At 46.7% G+C, this 19,429-nt stretch overlaps 1 protein-coding gene across 1 annotated transcript in view; it reads right to left on the bottom strand.

Moving 5' to 3' along the window:
• The window catches only part of LOC309568625 (uncharacterized protein), a 92,639-nt gene extending 85,426 nt beyond the window's left edge, over positions 1-7,213 (bottom strand). Inside the window, exon 1 of the mRNA XM_082274347.1 lies at positions 7,089-7,213. Within this exon, the coding sequence (XP_082130473.1) occupies positions 7,089-7,102 (14 nt within the window). The 5' untranslated portion in view covers positions 7,103-7,213. The remainder of the gene's footprint in view (positions 1-7,088) is intronic.
• Positions 7,214-19,429: the final 12,216 nt, after the last annotated feature.

Genomic DNA, 19,429 nt, shown 5'->3' on the forward strand with positions numbered 1-19,429 from the left:
GCCTATGTGTACTGGTGTCAGTGTAGTGCTTGTGTACTCACTGTCTGATGCTTTCTTCTCTCACGCTGGGACCCAAAAGGGCTCCAGGAGAGAAGATTGCATTATTTCCCGTGCCTGTGTTTACATTAAACAGGCACAGGACACTCTACCATTGGCCAGAACCGATCACCAGGTGCAGGTCAAAATTCATTGGCCTGAACCTGATCGGTTCTGAACCGAATCAGCACATCGCGGGGACAGCGGGCACGCCCCCTAGCCCCACGAGCAACCGACGTATAGTTACGTCAGTTTGCACAGCCAAGCCACCTTGCCGCAGTAAAAAAAAAAAAACTGTGGTGGGTGGTCGGCAACTGGTTAAAGTAGAACTATAGGCAAAACTTTTTTCTTCATTTTGGATATAGCAGGAAGGGTTATAACCCCTGCCAGCTTTTGTTTTTTTCACCATCTGTGTCCCATTGCTGAGATTTCCCTTCACTTCCTGTCCCATAGCGAAACAGGAAATGAGAGGAAATCTCTGCAAATTAGGGGAATCCTTTGGGGACCCCCAGGTCACCAGAACTTGTGTCCCTATTGGAAGATTTCCCCTCTATTACTTTTCTAGGGACAACCCAAAATGTGGGATTTTATTTTACTTTCACTTTTGTTTCCAATATTTTTTATTGGTAAATTTCAGGTAATGCATATCAAACGGATACAAATGGGTAGTAGAGAGAAATATTATCCATCTAAATCAACCAATGATAACATAGGCCTTTACATCTAACCCCCCTTAAGCAAAAGAATTCCCAGATTCCAGATAACCAGTCTGGGGGTGTAGTCAAAGAAGAAGAAAAAGCAAAAGAAAAGAGTAAGTAAGGTGTTTGGTGAGATGACAATACTCCAAACATGGACTCCAGAAGCACCTTCAGACTACAAATGCCCTACCAGGTAGTTAATCAAAGGCATTCTCACTGATAATGGTAAACAGGACAAAGAGGGTGAATCTCTTTAACGGGGGTACATACAGCAAAATAAAACTGACACGCGTTCTAATCCCTCGCCACTCTATCCAAAACTAAAACAAAAGATTTTCCTGTAGGTATTACTGTAATGGTCCAAGAAATAGATTCTTTTCAATGACAATAGCAGACCCCTGGCACTACTGGTACTTGCCCTCCACTCACTCTCCAGCCACCCTATTCACCCCCCTAATCTCCAGGTTGGGTCTTAGGATGTACCCACATTGGCAGTTTCAACCGTACCCCCTTGGTCTGATTCAATTGTGTGGTGCAAGTGCTCCAAACTATGCCCAGGTATGGAAGAGGTGATCCTGGACACGATTCACTTCAGTGTGAGCGCAAATTTGTGTCCGAGCAACAGAACACTCCATAGATTACTGCGCACAGAAGCCAGGAACATGGTGGTCTGATTTATGGGGGTGGCATAATAGTATCCGGAATGTTTCCTTTGAAGTTCGTGCGTGCACAGTCAAACATGGGCATGGGTTGGTTCAACCGTGCCCAGTGTGAGTACATCCTTAGGCCTCTTGCACAGGGGCCCTCTAGGTGCATTGCAGCTCTCCTAGCATTTTAGCAGAAGGCCTCTTTTCCAGGTGTTATCCCCTAAATGCACAGAGCCCTAAACCATTCGGTACAGCGTTCAGCCCTGTCCAGCCACAGCATGTCATACACTTCAACATGCCGCAGGCAGCAGGGCTGGATACTGCAACAGTCTCTCCTGAGCGCACTAAAACAGCAGGAAGGGCGCACTGCACCTAGACCACCCCCTTGGTCAGAGATGGCACATGAATGGGAACTCTCTATAACCCATGTGTTGGGGACTGAATGAGCATTGCATTATGGGAGTCTTCAGGACTTTCCCCAGGCTGCACCAACACTTCCCCAGCAGATAAAATTCACTTCTCCTGTGGATTCCAATACCTGTACCCAATCCAATTATGTTCATCGCCTAGACCACCCCCTTATTCGCAGATGGCACATGAATGGGAACCCTCTTTGACCCATGTGTTGGGGACTGAATGAGCATTGCATTATGGGAGTCTTCAGGTCTTTCCCCAGGCTGCACCAACACTTCACCAGCAGATAAAATTCACTTCTCATGTGGATTCCATATGCCCAATCCAATTATGTTCATCACCTACACCGCCCCCTTATTCGCAGATGGCACATGAATGGGAACCCTCTATGACCCATGTGTTGGGGACTGAATGAGCATTGCATTATGGGAGTCTTCAGGTCTTTCCCCAGGCTGCACCAACACTTCACCAGCAGATAAAATTCACTTCTCATGTGGATTCCATATGCCCAATCCAATTATGTTCATCACCTACACCGCCCCCTTATTCGCAGATGGCACATGAATGGGAACCCTCTATGACCCATGTGTTGGGGACTGAATGAGCATTGCATTATAGGAGTCCTCAGGACTTTCCCCAGGCTGCACCATCACTTCACCAGCAAATAAAATTCACTTCTGTGGATTTCATTCCCTGTACCCAATCCAATTATGTTCATCACCTACACCGCCCCCTTATTCGCAGATTGTACATGGATGGGAACCCTCTATATTATCTGACCCATGTGTTGGGGACTGAATGAGCACTGCAATATGGGAGTCCTCAGGTCTTTCCCCGGGCTGCACCGACACTTCACCAGCAGATAAATCCACAGAAGTGAATTTTTATTCCCTGTACCCAATCCAATTATGTTCATCACCTAGAGCCACCACCTAATGTCATTATAACCTGACATAATGTACACTCTACATGGGTCCAGGGGTCTATCAGAGTAGTTTTGGTGCCTTTCAGGCATTTAATGGGTTAAGCCAGCCATAGATTGTGTGAAAAAAATCCCTCAAATCCTCCATAGACACAGTCAGTGTTTATGGGGGAATCCCTCCAACAGAGCTTTTGTGTTCTCCCAGCAGGGGGGGGGGGGGTCAAATTGATTGTTGCTAGTTTATATAGCTGATGGCAATAATCACATGAAAAATCCAACATGATGGTTGTAAACAAGTCGATCGATGGATACAAGCAGCCTGCACACAGATGATCGAATCTCAGCCGGTTCAGCAGGGACCAGCACCGATTCGATTAACGGTTGGATTAACTACCTGGTAGGGCATTTGTAGGGTCTGAAGGTGCTCCTGCACACAGATGATGGAATAGTGGCCGGTCCCTGCTGTCCCTGCTGAACCGGCTGAGATTCGAACCATCTATGGTCAGCTCTAATTTTATAACTTTTACAAAGAACACTTGCCGTGCAATTAGGGGTCCAATAATTTAAAGAAAAATCAGAAATTCCTCTAAGGTAGAACTAAAAGCAATTTTGTTTTCTATTCTGGATGGAGAAAGGGAGAGGGAGGGCTGCTGTTAGAAAGCATGGGGCCCCATACAGCCAACCTGACAGCCCCCCCCCCCCCCCAAATAAACACAGTTTACTATGCTTCAGTGATTAATGAACACAGTGAGTGAGATCAGTACGGATCATTCATTGTGTTCATTCAGGAAAGAAAGGGGCTGGTAAATATGACTTATATACCGGACCCTTTCCCCACTCTCCATCCTAAAGGACCCTTTTGTGTGCTTGCAGCTGCCGGTGGGGGAAGGAGAGGAGGGAAGCCAGCAGCACTGCAGGGGTAGAGGGGCACACAGGAGGGCCTGGGCATACACAGGGAGGGTGATAGGTGCGGTGGGGGGGCAATTACTGATACCAATCCCGTGTATGACTCTCTCTGCAGCAGCTGAAAGCCAGCAGCAGGGGAGAAGAAACCAGCTTTCAGAGAGAGAGTTATACAAGGGATTGGTTCCAGTAATTGCCGCCCCACACCGATCACCCTCCCTGCCCATATCCTATTCACCCTTCTGGCTCAGGCCATGTACAAAAGGACTGGTGGCACCCCCTTATCTACAGCCCTGTTTTATTTTCTCAATCTGTGTTTATTATTGGGGAGATTTCCTTTCACTTCCTGTCCCATAGCCAAAACAGGAAGTGAGAGGAAATCCCTCCAAAGTGAGGGAATCATGGTGGGTCAGCAGTGGAAAATTTCCCCTCTATTCCTGTTCTGGTGTCAACCCAAACTTTGTGATTTTCTTTTACTTTCACTTTAGATGAGAACAGTAAACAGGACAGGGAGGGTGAACCTACCTAACGGGGCCGCAGACAGCAATACAAATCACATGTCTGCAGGCCAGCCGCAGCTTCCCCAAAGCCTGGCTCAAAAAGGTTTCACTCTGAGTGATGGGTGTCAGGAGGGCAGATCCTCTACATTGCCCGATATTCTTCCCTGAACGCCGGCACCACTCTGTACACCATTCAGCCTCATCATCCACAAGCGAAGGGGTTGGACGCTGCACCAGTGTTGCCAACTGCCAGTATTTTTACTGGCAGCCAGTAAAAAAGTGGGCACTTTTCTTCTGCCAGTAAATGCCAGTAACAGGAAAAGGTTGCCAGTAAAAAATATGGATGTAACGCTCGGCTCAGAACTGTGCATGCGCAGTTTCGGTCTGGAGCCAGCCAAGACCATCCGAGTGGCTGCTATAGTGTGTTCGGATAGTGCCAGCGGCTGTCCCTGAGCGTATGTTGTTGGAGGTCATAGTGTAAGTGAGCTGTGCAGAGTGGCCGGAGCCTCGTGTGCGGAACAGGAGCAGGGCAAGCTAGGAGCAAGACTGCCAATGCTGTTTGGATTGGAATGGACTGAAGGGACCACCTGGCGTGGAGAGAGACTGTCATGGTGACTCAGGAGGCGACGTGCCATTAACCACTTTAGCCCCAGCCGCCGATGTACTGCGACAGGCTGACGCTCCCAGGCAAAGTGCTGTACATGTACGGTGCTCGCCTGGGTGGAGCTAGGGGGCGATCGCTGGGGAGCCAGTGCGTGTGACCGGTGGCTCCGATGGCCGCCGGCCACCCGCAATCTCCCACAGCTGAGAGAGAAAGACAGACGGCTGATGTAAACACAGCCGTCTGTCATTCTCCCTGAAGTGATCACAGAGGCTATGTGATCCTGCTATATAGGATCGCATGTCTCTGTGATTACTTCACAAGCCACGCCCCCTGACAGAATCACTCCCCTAGGGACACATTTAACCCCTTGATCACACATACTGTTAACCCCTTCCCTGCCAGAGTAATTTTTACAGTGACAGTGCATATTTTTAGCACTGATTACTGTAGTAATGTCAATGGTACCCCCAAAAGTGTCAAAAATGTCAATTAGGGGTCCGATCTGTCCGTCGCAATCCCGCAAAAAAAAAAAAAAAAAAAAATCGCAGATCACCGCCTTTACTAGTAAAAAAATAAATAAATAAATAAAAATGACATAAACCTTTCCCGTAGTTAGTAAACGCAATAGCTTATTGCGTTTTTTTTTTTTTTTTACCAAAAACATGTAGCAGAAAACAAATTGGCCTATAATGTTACAAAATTTAGATTTTTACATTTTCTTTTGAGAATTTCATATAAAAGAATATGAAAAATATTGTTATTTTTTCAATATTGTCGCTCTTTTTTTGTCTATAGCGCAAAAAAAAAAAAAAAAAAAAAAAAAAAAAAAATCGCACAGGTGATCAAATACCATCAAAAGAAAGCTCTGTTTGTGGGGGAAAAAAGGACGTCAATTTCGTTTGGGTACAGCGTTGTTCAACTGTGCAATTGTCCGTTACAGTCACACAGTGCCGAATCACAAAATAGGGCCTGGTCATTGAGCAGCCAAATCCTCCGGTCTGAAAGTGGTTAAGGTGTCATCATCACCTGTGCTGCTGCACATTGCTGTCAGTGTCACTGTGACCGTCAATTTCACGTGTGTGTGTCTGTCCATTCTAATGTCTCACCCTTCTGAGTATTTACTATATTGAAAATAAAACAGGAAATACGTTTTTTTGCCTTAATATTTAGCCTAAGTGCCGGTTCACATTTATGCAATCACAGAGATCGCATGTAATTCAGAGCGCACTGCTCCTAAAATTACATGTGATGTCTATGTGGTGCAAATTCAGCCATACAGTTTGCATGGCTGAATCCGCACCACAATCGCACTAAACACGCACAGGACCCTTTTTTTGGTCCACAGCAGAATCGGATCGCATGGTGGTTCACACTAGTGCGATCCGATTCTGTGTGAACTCTCAGATCGCACTGCAATATGCGATCTGATCTGGGGGTGTCGTTAACTTTGAACTGACACCCCCTGCGTATCGCATATGGCAGTGTGAACTGCCTGTGCTGGGGATGCGATTCGGGAACACGCTGTATACTCATAGCGTTCCTGCATCGCATAAATGTGAACCGGCACTCAATCACATTGCTAAGTGAATATTGTACTTTGTTTGCAGCATAAAAATAGAGAAATTGCACTTCAAACTGTAATTTTGTAACTTTTGAAAATGCCAGTAAAAGCTTGGCAGTGCCAGTACATTTTGAGTGTCGTGTCAGTAAATTTCAACCTGGTTACTTGGCAACACTTGCGCTGCACCCGTCCCATCTGGGCGCACTAAACCGCTGGCAGGAACGCACTTTCCTCGCACACAGCCTGCGCACGTCATTGGGTCGTTATAGTGCAAGTGAGAACACGATCCATCCCCTATTATAAATGGCGACCCTGCACAGGGCGACAAAACAATCGCAGCGGACATCAATCGCCTGAGACAAAAAAATGCCATCACTGAGCGACAGACAGTGACGGCTGTGGTGGGAAAAAAATAATAATATGAAGGACGACTGATTGCGTTTTTTTGTGCCCTTATATGTAGATTGAATGTAAAATCGCCATTGATCGCAATTTTTTTCCTGCCACAACCAATCAACCTGGGTCGATGGAAAAAGTCGCTATCTGTCGCATATCATCCCATTCTTGTCTCGTTCGCGATGTCTGATTGGATGATTTTGTTGAATCGGTCGATCGGTTTTATCACACTGTGTATGGCTGCCATGACCCCCCAAGCAGAGTGTGGCCCCCATCAATGAAGGATCTGATTGGTTGCTATGAGTGATCAGTATGCCATGCACCCCTCATCTGTATATGCTGGGCACCCCAGAAGCGGTGCTGTCACCCTCCAGCCGTCCATGTGTTTCCCCCTCCCCGGGACATACCTGTGATCGTCCATGGTGCGGCCAGATCCAGGGATCAGCGATCAGCTGTGCACGGCCCCTTGGGCTAGCGATCTTTTCCCGGATCGTGTCTGTGCCCGGCCTGCTAGCTGGGCTCCCGGTGCATCATGGGACATGTAGTCTGCAGGATCTCCTCCACTTCCTGAGTGTATAGAAGCACATAGGAATCCTGTGCATATCAGGAATGTGTGTGGGAGGCAGAACCAGGGGTCAGGCTGGTTCCAGGAAATCACATTCTCCTCATTGTCAGCCTAACTTCATGTTTGTATAAAATTCCAACTCTGACACCAACCAACGAGCCTATAGCGATAACACGCATTAAAAACGCACCGCGGACGCCCTCCAAGTGATTTTTTTCCTATTTATTAGCGCTCTTTCACACTTCTGTTCAATTTTAAAGCAGCGTAAAAGTGCATTACCACAACTATAGCGTTAATGAGCATTTAGGCGCCGCTGACATCGAGGCGTTTTTGGGTGATTTTCTGCTCTAAGCCTCAACTCCAAAAACGCTCAACAAGACATATCCAATTCATTTCAATGACCCCTGTTCACATCTGAGCGTTCTGTCATCTTAACCACTTGCCGACATACCGCCGCAGATATACTGCGGCAGGCTGGCTCGGCTGTGAGAATTTCCGTACCCGTACATCGCTCCTCAGGGTAGCGCATAAGGGGCGCATGCACGGCGATTTGCGAGAGGGGAACCTGATCTGCGGGGCCGGCACCCACGATCACTCACCGGGAAGACAGAACGGCGGTCTGCTGTTGTAAACACAGCAGAACGTTGCTCTGTCAGCAATCAGCACAGGGCTCCTGTGTTCCTTCTATTTAGGATTACGGGTCCCTGTGTTGATCCAATAAGCCCATCCCCTTCACAGTTAGAAAACACCCCCCTAGGCTCACGTTTACCCCTTTGATCGCTCCTGGGTTAACCCCTTCCCTGCCAGTGTCATTAATACAGTAACAGTGCATATTTTTAGCACTGATTACTGTAGTAATGTCACTGGTCCCCCCAAAAGTGTCAAAAATGTCAGTTAGGAGTCCGATCTGTCCGCCGCAATGTCGCAGTCCCACTAAAAATCACAGATCGCCGCCATTGCTAGTAAACAAAATAAAATAAATAAAAATGACACATATCTTTCTCCTAGTTTGTAGACGTGATAACTTTTGCGCAAACCAATCAAAATACACTTAGGGCTCTTTCACACGGCCGCTCCGATTTTTTATTCCGCGGCAGCGGACACGGATGACATTTGTGTCATCCGCTCCGTATGCCCGCATATCATCCCATCCGTTGATATCCGTTGATATACGGACATAATGTATGTCTATGGGGATTGCGGATGTCAGCAGATGACACTGCTGACATCCGATTTTGCATCCGTTCCGTTTTTTAAAACGGAAGAAAAATAGGGTTCTGTTCCGTTCCAAAAAATGGAACAGAACTGAAAGGACGCAAATCGGATGTCAGCGGATGGTTAATTGTTGACATCAGCAATCCCATTGACATGCATTCTGTCCGTTTTTCATCCGCAAAAAGATGGGATGAAGTACAGACATACGGAGCGCCCGTGTGAAAGAGCCCTTATTGCGATTTGTTTTACCAAAAATATGTAGCAGAATACTAATTGGCCTAACATGATGAAAAAATCTGATTTTTATTTATTTTTTTTGGGAATGTTTTATAGCAGAAATTGAAAAATATTGTTTTTTTTTTTCAGAATTGTTGCTCTTTTTTTGTTTATAGCGCAAAACATAAAAAAATCTCACAGGTGATCAAATAGCACCAAAAGAAAACTCTATTTGTGGGAAAAAAAGAACATCAATTTTATTTTGGTAGAGCATCGCACGACCACGCAATTGTCCGTTAACACAGTAACACAGTGCCAAATCGCAAAAAACGGCCTGGTCATTAAGGGGGCAAATCTTCCGGTCCTTAGGTGGTTAAGCAAAATGCCCGTCACTCAAAAAATTACATGAGTTTCTTTCTTGACATATTACAGGCATTTTTTGTTTTTCATTGGTCACTTGTCAACCTAAAACCACCTGCACGAAAACGCTGCAAAATCGCTACAAAAACACCCGAAAAAACGCCAGTAAAAATAGCAGCACCTAGATATGAACAGAGTCTTAGGATGTGTTGTACAGGTGTTCATGTTGCATCAGGCAAAATTTCTAAAACGCCCTGCATGATTTTCTTTTTTTTTTTTTCTTACAAGGCTAAAATAGGAAATAATCACGTTTGATGCTTTGCAACTGCACTGTAAACACCATGGACGCATTTTACAGTGCATTGAACCCCCTCGAAGATCAGGCCTTTTCCTGACATTTCTTGCTTTCAAGTTAAAATCAGTATTTTTTGCTAGAAAATTACTTAGAACCCCCAAAACATTATATATTTTCTTTCTTAGCAGAGACCCTGGAGAATATAATGGCAGTCATTGCAATATTTTATGTCACACTGTATTTGCGCAGCAGTCTTGCAAACTAAATTTTTTGTGAAAAAATAAATTTTAATGAATTTACAAAAAAACAAAACAGTAAAATTAGCCCAATTTTTTGTATAATGTGAAAGATGATGTTACGTCGAGTAAATAGATACCTAAGAAGGCGTGACCGGACGTGAGCCACGCCGGATGCTTAGAGTCAGAGCTCCGCCGCATCCAGGAGACAATCCGCGCAGCCCAGGCAAAGATCCACTGGATACTGGTCCCCATCGACTAGACATCCTACAAGGTACCGGACGATACCCATATTGGGCTCCTGACTGGCCAGATTGCGCCGCAACGGGACCCACGGCCTACTCATGGTGCCACCGCCATCCTGTCCACCGCCACCCATGGAGCAGTCATCTGAGGCTGGGTGAGCAGGATATGCGTGCCCACTAACTGTACCCCCCCACGGCCATTCTCTCACCCCCACTGACACCCGGGGATACCGTGGGGACTGCCTCTAGCCGCCCATCTGAGACCTACAACGGCTGGCCGCCATCTTGGATCCGGTGTCATGGAGCCCTCCTACCACCAGACCTTCGCAGGGCTCTAATATCTAACACCTGAACTAATAACTGAGCCATATACTGTTATCACCTGTCACATTTGGCCTGCACCCGTAATTACAGGGCATTACTCAGACCCCCGCGCATCCCTTGTAGACGATGACCCCCTGTTTTGCGATCCGGAGTGCCAGCTGCACCATCTGCGGCCTCCAGCCAGTCACCGTCTTGGCCGCATTGGCTGCTCAGAGACTTCTTTCGAACCAAGAATAATTCAGTACCATCCAGTTTCACCGGTGCATTGATACTTGCGCTTTAAGTTATGGCCTGGCGCATGGTGCAGTGAGTTGCACTTCTCCTTGACCCCCGGTCCCCCCAGCCTCACAAGACTAACCACAGCAGGGATTTTAGTCCACCTCAACCGCGATGGGGAAGCATCAAGTAAGGGATCAAAAAAGTACCAGTAACGGCCATCCTGGGGGCGACCTTGGGCAGTTCTCCACCCGCTCATCGGCCACAGCACAGAAGCATCTTGACCCCAAGATGGCGGTGGCACCCCCTTCACCGACGCACTCAGAACCTGCCCCGGAACCTCATATGAGCGTTCAGGCTGGGCTTGAACCCCTTGGCGCCCCGGGCACCTCACTGAGGCGTTCCACGAGCTACTCTCATACCTCCCTGGGTTCTGCGGATGGCTGGGACATTAAATCCCAGCTCAAATCCCTGCACTCCTGCATCACCTCTCTCCTCACTAAAATTGACTTTGAAAGCTATGTTTTGCTGTTTTGAATACCTGCGTCTGTCGAGTCCAAAGACTTAGCTGCAGCGGTTACCGCTATTTTCAATGAGTTGCTCCACAGAGCCAAAGATGACCCCATTAAATTAGACCGTGTTCACAGGACCTCAGGCCCTCGCACTCCGGATCCGTTCTTTGTGCGTGACAGCCTCTGCAGAGTTCACTTCTACAGGGAAAAGGAATCCATCATGCAAGCTGATCGCACACAGGACACCGTCCTATTCAATGATACCCCTGTCATGCTCATGCCTGACCTCTCACGCCAAACTTTGGCTATGCGCAAAGCTTTGCCTCTGACACAACTACTCCAAGACTGCAAAATCAAGTACCAATGGCGCTTCCCCTTCCATCTTTGGGTGCACCACGAAGGCAAGACGGCAATTTTCCGCATGTTTGGGGATCTCCTGACCTTCCTCGGCATCCTGGAGCTCCCTCAGGTCGCTTTGCCCGATTGGCCCCTCACTCCTGCCACCCCAGGTCTTCCTTTTGGCCCTCAGTGGCAGAAGCAGGGCCGCAAACGCAGAACCAGATCACCCACCCGTAAAGCTCCCAATGACTGACAGGTTTTCTGTGTCTCCTCGGAAATTTATCCCTGCAGACCCCTTTTCTGCTAGGTTGAGGAAATGAGGCATTAGTCTTTTTTCACCTTTATAGCTACCCGATTACTGTTGCTTGCATATGTTACCTGCTTTTTGATTATTTCTTATTACTATGCTCGGATTTATGTTTTTTTCTTTTTTCTCAGTATGCATGGTTTTACAGCCCTTCCCTATGGGCTGGGGGACTCGGGGGTCACTGTACTGTGTGTCTCCGGTATACCCCCCTGGCTGCCCAGTGCATATTTATGCGCTGTTTAATGTTTTCGCCATTTTTTCCTATGCTTGTTTTTACATGTTTTATGTATTACTGATTATATGGAGCCACCTAGTGGCCTTTTTGAGTATTTTTGCTCTTTTGTACCACTCGATTCTTCTTTTTCTAACACCTCTGCCCTACTTTGTCTCTTACTCCCCTGCCCGGGTCTGGTGTTGATACTAGCGCGCAGGCACTTTTCAGGTACATCTCTCCCTCTCTCCATGTCCTGTTTCCCTGCTACTCCTTTCTTCTTTTCTCTCTGTCCCTTCTCCTTCATTCTTGCCCTTTCTTTCTAGTCGGGACATCATATGGACCCAGGGGAGGCCCTGGACCCCCGGTTTCTTTCCGAACCCCTATGTGATGCCATGGCTAGTGACGTGACTTCCAAGATTCCAGTGAGTATATCATCTTTCAATTGCCGTGGATTCAACACGTAGCCAGGTCCTCTACCACTTTCACAAGTGCCACTCTGATATTGTTCTCCTACAGGAGAAACATTTTCGAACCGGATCCATTCCAGCGATCCGCAATCGACACTACACTACCTGGTTTCATAGCCCAAACCCACAATCAATATCTAAAGGTGTGTCGATTGCATTTCATAAGTCTTTTACCCTGAAATTTTGGATACTAGCGCGACCCCCTACCGTCGACACGGATACCTCATGGCGTCTTAATGATAACCTCCTTCAAGATCCTGTCTGTGTGGCTGAGGTCACCAAGACTATAAATCATTTCATGCTGGACCATGCCTCGGACCCAACGCCCCCTCTCACGCGTTGGGAGGCCCTAAAATGTGTTATCAGGGGCACCCTCATCCAACAGGGCTCTCGGCTGAAGAAGGCTAGAACAGCTGAGATAGATCGCTTGTTGGCTACTATTGCGACTCTCGAAACTTCACATAAGAGTGATCTCCTGCCCTCTACTTATATTGCCCTGTCCCACGCCCGTCGGGACTTGCTCCGCATTTTAGACTCGTACTCGCTGATAGCCCGGGACAAGGCTGTTCTCACCACTATTCTTTGTCCAATAAATGTGGCAAACACCTGGCGAGGACTTTACATCCTAGGCCTCCACAACACTCTATCCTGTTTATTATTGATCCCATACATGGCAAGCGGCATAACACGCAGGGTATCTCATCTTCCTTTCAGCAATATTATTCCCAACTCTACAACCTGCAGCCCAACATCCCCTGCGACGCTTTGGCTGCTTCCCACGACCATATGCAGGCTTATATTATTATTATTATTATTATACAGGATTTATATAGCGCCAACAGTTTGCGCAGCGCTTTACAAAGTGAGGGAAGACAATACAGTTACAATACAATTCAAAACAGGAGGAACTAGAGGGCCCTGCTCGTTAGAGCTTAAAATCTAGATATTGCTGAAACTGCACTCCCCACGATTGACTCCATGGCCGCCTCTGACATTGATAAACCGCTCTCTGAAACTGAATTCCTTAACGCCATTAAGGCCCTAAAGCTGGGGAAGGCCCCCGGCCCCGATGGGTATACCCCTCAGTTCTATAAGACTTTTGCGTCCCTCCTCTCCCCCCTGCTCACTGTGGCTTTCAATTCCATCGATGGTAACCAGTCGCCTTCCATTGTATTGTTGGTAAGGACCCCTCCCAATGTGGCAGTTACCGGCCGATATCCTTACTGAATATCGATATTAAACTCTTTGCGAAAATACTTGCCATTCGTCTGTCTTCGTTACTACCCGGGGTAATTCATAAGGATCAGGTGGGCTTTGTCCCGGGCTGTGAGGCGAGGGATAACACAACCAAAATGATTCACCTCATCTCCTACGCCCAATGCCGTGGCCTAAAAGCTTGTCTACTGTCTTTCTACTCCAAAAATGCGTTTACTCCAGACGATCACCCAACCTAATTTGCCCACATACACCATACAATGGTCTAGGGAACTGGGTAAAACATTTTCTGACACTGAATGGCAAACCTCCTTCTTTTTTACGCATAAATCCTCCATCTCTTGTTACTCGCAAGAAAAGAACTTTAAAATTGTATCACGATGGTATAGGGACCCACAGACATTACACAAAATTTTTCCTTCTACATCGAATGCGAGAGGATCCGACCCTTTTGGAATTAAGTATTTCAGATTTATAACATAATTAATGGGACCACTCTGAGTCCCACACCTGCAATTGCTCTTCTTTCCATACTACCTGGTTCTGTTGCTACCCAAAGAAGGAGCCTACTGCGTTTCTTCCTGTCCACTGTTTTGGAAGACGGAAAGAACGCCGCCTTTGGCCGCCTGGGTATCGGTCATGAATGACATTATGCACACAGAGGAGATGTTGGCCCTGGAAACCAACACTTACCTCAGCCTTATGGCTCGCTTGGACAAATTTCTCCTCCTCCGACTCCCTTACAAATTCTGCTCTCCTCTTCCTAACTACTAACATTTCTTTTTTTTAAACTAAGTATGGAATCGCCCTCTCTTCTCTTTCTTCTCTTTCTCCTCTTCTCTTTTCACACAAATAGAGCTTTCTTTTGGTGGAATTTGATCAGCACTGGGTTTTTTATTTTTTTTGTGATAGAAACAAAAAATGGCGAAAAATATTTTTTTTACTTTCTGCTATAAAACATATCTAATAAAAATATAAAAAGAATCAAATTTTTTCCAAAATTTTGGCCAAAATTTATTCTGCTACATGTCTTTGGTTAAAAAATACCAATAAGTGTATATTAACGGGTTTCCATGCAAGTTATAGCGTCTATAAACGTTGGTATATTTATTGGAATTTATATTTTTATACTACTAATGGCGGCAGGGCCAGTGCAGAATATTTTGTCTACATTGCCAAAGGTGCATTTTGGTCCCCACCAACTGTTCTCACGCCACCCCCTCCACAATGCAATACCTGAACCCATATGGAATACAATTTATTTGCGCTCCATTAAGAGCAATACCAACCCCCAGCACTGGTTTTCGTGGCCACATTAATAATTTCCAGTGTCAGTGGCCGCAGTGATAACCCCCAAATATGGTGTCAGTGGCTGCAATATTAACCCTCAGCAATGGTGTCAGTGGCTGCAATAATAACCTCCTACTTTGCCGTCAGTGGCTGCAATAATAAGCCTCAGCATTGGTGTCAGTGGCCGCCATAATAACCCTCAACATTGGGGTGAATGGCAGCAATGATAACCCCCAACTGTGGTGTCAATGTCCAAATAATAAATCCCAGCACTGGTGTTGGTGGCTGCCATAATAACCCTCAGCACAGGGATGTGTGGCAGCAACTATAACCCCAAACTATGGTGTCATTGGCTAAAATAATAACCTCTAGCATTGGTGTCACTGGACGTCACAATAGCCCTCCGCATTGGTTGAGCTGCAGCAATAGTTACCCCCTCAAAGTAAGAACTGGCTGCACATCACAGTTCGTTCCAAATGCATTTATTAAGAATTCCCAAAGTGGCACCACAGGACACCAACAATTTGCATGGTAGACGAGTTTCACACAATACAAATGTGCTTAATTATTAAACAGTTTTATTTTAAATAGGGATGGGAGAAGGTAAGACTGGGATACTTCATATTAAACTATTCACAATGGATGAGGACTCCTGTCTGAAGATGCAGCCAGGCTGCAGATTCACCTTGCCACTATATGAATTTGGGTTAAGTCTCTTTACAGATGACTCAGTTGAGTAGATTATCTTCAGGATACCTGCCTAGTATCCCCTTTCACTCCCCAGACTGACACCTGTCCTCTGACTATCCTACATCGGGGTGGCCCCCCTCAGGTCAGGCCCCTAGACACGATCCCCTGTACTCACGATACTGTTTTTCGAGGGTCTCCAGTGTTTCAACCTCTCCAGCCAGTTCTCCTGGACCTCTGGGTTCAGTTCCTTTCCTCTGGTCCCCAGGTCGACTGCCTGTGACCCCGTGCCACTGCTACAGAGGAGGAGGCAGCCACCACCCTCCCTCCGGGACTCTGCTAACCAGCCAAAGACCCTACAGCACATGTGCTCCTGGCTTTTTTTTTTGCTCCTGGCTTTTATACAGTATCCCATAATGCACTGAGACAGCCAGTCTCTAACAATCACTAGGACCGTATCAAGGCCTGTGTACTGTGTATTGGTCAGGCAGATGTAACCGTGCTGGACATGGATGTAGAAATGCCACCAGTGACAGAAGGTCTGGCCTGATGAGAAGGGGCACTGGGTTCTGGTAGCTGAACAGTGCTAGCAAGGGGAACCATGGCCTAATTGGCCTATAAGGCATCTCTACCACTACCTCAACAACTTCTGCTCAGGGTTTTCATAGAAACCCGAGGGGGGCCAGGACTTGAACAAACGCACAGGATCCGCTGCATTTCCAATGATCCGTCAGGCCATCTGCGCCTGAAAAACCTCCACATGTGTGACCATTCCTGGTTGTCCAACTGGACTCTGGAAAGAAAGTCTGTTAGAATTTTCTGGACTCCGGGGAAATAAGCCTCTAAGATGTAGGCTCAATTCTTCTGTGTCCAAGACATAATTGGCTCTGCTTCCTGTAATAGAGAACAGGCTATGAGTCCCCCCTTGTCTTTTAACGTAGGAGACCGACGTAGTGTTGACTAGCTTAAGAGCACTGACACTCCCTTTGTTATATGGTAAAAGACCTGTAGGGTGCAGAAGGCTGCCCGTAGTTTCAGAATGTTCAATGCAGTCTTGTGAAACTGCCAGCCCCGCCTGCCTTGAGCTATCCCTGACAGGCAGCAAGCCCCCTCCTCCCATATTGGTGGTATCGAATGTGATTGTGAACCAGGAAATGGGACAATGGAATGGCAAAATGAGCCCGTTTCTCAATTGCAGCCACCAGGGGGCTCACTTTCATGACTGAGGTTATATAGATGACCTGAATTCTGCTTCCTGGCTTCCACTGCTGGAGAAACACCTTCCAGAAGGGCCGCGCTCTCCGGATCGTCCACTTGACCATCGGATCTGTATAGTGTTGATCATTTTAGTGTAAGATTCTGGTACCTCCAGTAGCCTTAATCACCACTTTCCTCTGTAATGCGTCCCACCTTTCTCTTCAGGTGGTACGCATACACCTTTAAGAACGATGATGTCACTGCTGAGCGCCGCAGAGCGGCTATTTCAACCGCCGGCGGTCTCACTCACATTGTTCGTTCAACCTGCCTTGTTATCCACATGCTTTCAAGCCTGTCTCTCAATCGGAACCTCCAGCTATTCCCTCTACCTGGAGCAGACCGGAACCTCGCTACTGATCCCTGTATCTCGCTACCGGACCATCCCTTATCTACTGGACCTCTCTAAACTACTAACATTACAAGTGATAAGTACCCCGCAGGGGAACCCTCCATAACCTTATTGCACTATCTACCTATGCACATTAAGGACTGTTACTACCTATCTATACTATCCTATCATCTGCACTGTTACATAGATTGCTAGCTCTTCAGCCTACTACCATCTATCATCTGCACTGCTGCATAGATTGCTAGCTCTCCTGTCTACTACTATCTATCCTTGCACTGGGTTAGTCTATCCTGTATTTGTCATCTGCTGTCCTCACCACCTGTTAGCATACTCGATACTAACCTATCTGCATTCCTAAATACCATCTTGAACTCTCCTATACAAAACCTATCAAGTGATTACCATCCTTGTCACTGTTCACACCTGTCCCTTCAGCACATCACCTTCATACTATCATATACATACTATCACTCCAGGAACATCTCATTGAGTGTGTATATATCTGTATGTTGAAGCTGACAGGCCCACGGTGATGAGTCCTGGAGAGTTGGATCTGGTATTCAACACATCTCTACATGACTACTGAGTGGAGATTTTGCAGCTGCAAATCCAGCCTATAATAAAAACGCAGGAGCGTTACATTTAGACACTGAAAGGCACGCAAGTGGGAAGAAGACAGGGCCAGGAGTATTCTTTTCCAAAACATCGGGATCCAGAGACAAAGTAATGGTCCTCTTGATTATATTGAACTGAGCCCCGAGCCACACAAGAGACAGAGTGGGCTCCAGGTGTGTCTTTTCCAGAATCAGCCGCCAGCTGAATTTTCAGGAGAAGCTGCCCTCTGTCTTGGAACAGTAGGAGAAGAACATCCAAGTAACTATGCAGGCGTATGCTCCTTGCTTTGATATAGATCTTAACAACCAATAAGATCCTTAAAACATACAGGGTGATGTTGAAAGCCCAAATGGTAGGCAAGCTGGGGATGGTCTTGACCTACTGTATAGCAAACCAAAGGAACTTGCGGAAGTCTTCTACAATGGTACAATACAAGTAAGCATCTTTAGGTCAGTTGGAAATTAGCCTGTCGCCTCTTTGGACCCCCTATGAATCAGGGACAATGTTTCCATCTTGAACTTCTCCTTTTGATGAAAATTGGTTTAGGTGTGAGGACTAATATCAGCCTCCGCAAACCGCTCCTCTTCATGACCATAAAGAGAGGCACATGCCCTGAAATCTCTCGCATCCTAGGACTGGCACAGCAGCACTTTGCAATATCAGTGACTTTATGTAATACAAGAGTATATGCTTTATTTTACCTCAGAGTGAGGCAAAATTTGTGGAAACAAATCTGAGATGAGGACTTCTGAAGGACCATGCGTGTCCTGAAAAGACAACTTTGAAGTTCTAATAGTCTAAGGCCCAAACTCAGTAGCTTCTTGGATAGGCTTTTAGCATACTTCTGAGGGGATATCTGGCCTATTCTTCCTAAAATCCAGACCTGCTCTGTAAAAAAAACATTCGACCCTCGCACGCTCTGAACTTTGTCCTCTAGACTGTGTCGTCTTCCAGCCTAGCAGGCGCCGATCCTGAGGCAAGACCCAACTTGCCAACTGCGGCCCAGGTTACGATGCTGACCAGCTTGCCAAAAGATGAAGCTCCCTCACAGGGATCTTACATTAGGCCTGTTAGAGGCTGGATCAGCAAGCCCAGGCCCCACCATTCTGGTCCTTAGGAGGAGGACAAAAAAGGAATGTGACCTCTGGCTCAGAGCAAAGCTTTATAGGAGTGGGGTCCTATAGGGGAGGAGTGGTTAACCCATACGTATGCTGCCATGGAGTCTGTCAGGAAAGTAGATTTAAGTCTTGCATGTTTTTTTTGGTTTTCTTACCACACATTTTGCTGTGCTTGCTACAGTTTTCCCACGCAGTAAAATGTACGTTTGCTGTGTTTGGAGCACCATTAACAAGGAATGACACAGCAGATGCGGCATATGCTTAGCTGATTTTAGCTGATTTTGTAAATGCACGTAAAAACGTGCAGATGTGGATGCCACCTAAGGCTGCATTCACACCTGAGTGATTTTCAGGCATTTTTGTGCAAATATAAAAGTGTTTTTGGAGTGTATTTTAAGCATTGCATGTGTATTCAAGCTTAACCTCTTCCCGCCCGCCCTATAGGCAAATGACGGCGGGAAGGTGGTTACATTATCCTGACCAAACGTCATATGATGCACCGCATCTCCGATCTCCATAAAGAGCCTACTGACGTAGGCTCTTTACCATGTGACCAGCTGTGTCCAATCACAGCTTGTCACATAGTAAATAGGAAGTGTGGTTGATCGGCTTTCCTTAGTTCGTGCCTGACAGGCACGAGTAGAGGAGAGCCCATCTGCGGCTCTCCTGATAGGCGGGGTCTGCACTGGTAATCAGAGCATTGATT

The sequence above is a fragment of the Pelophylax lessonae genome, assembly GCF_965119305.1.
Source record: "Pelophylax lessonae genome assembly, chromosome: 12".
Taxonomy (NCBI): Eukaryota; Metazoa; Chordata; class Amphibia; order Anura; family Ranidae; genus Pelophylax; species Pelophylax lessonae.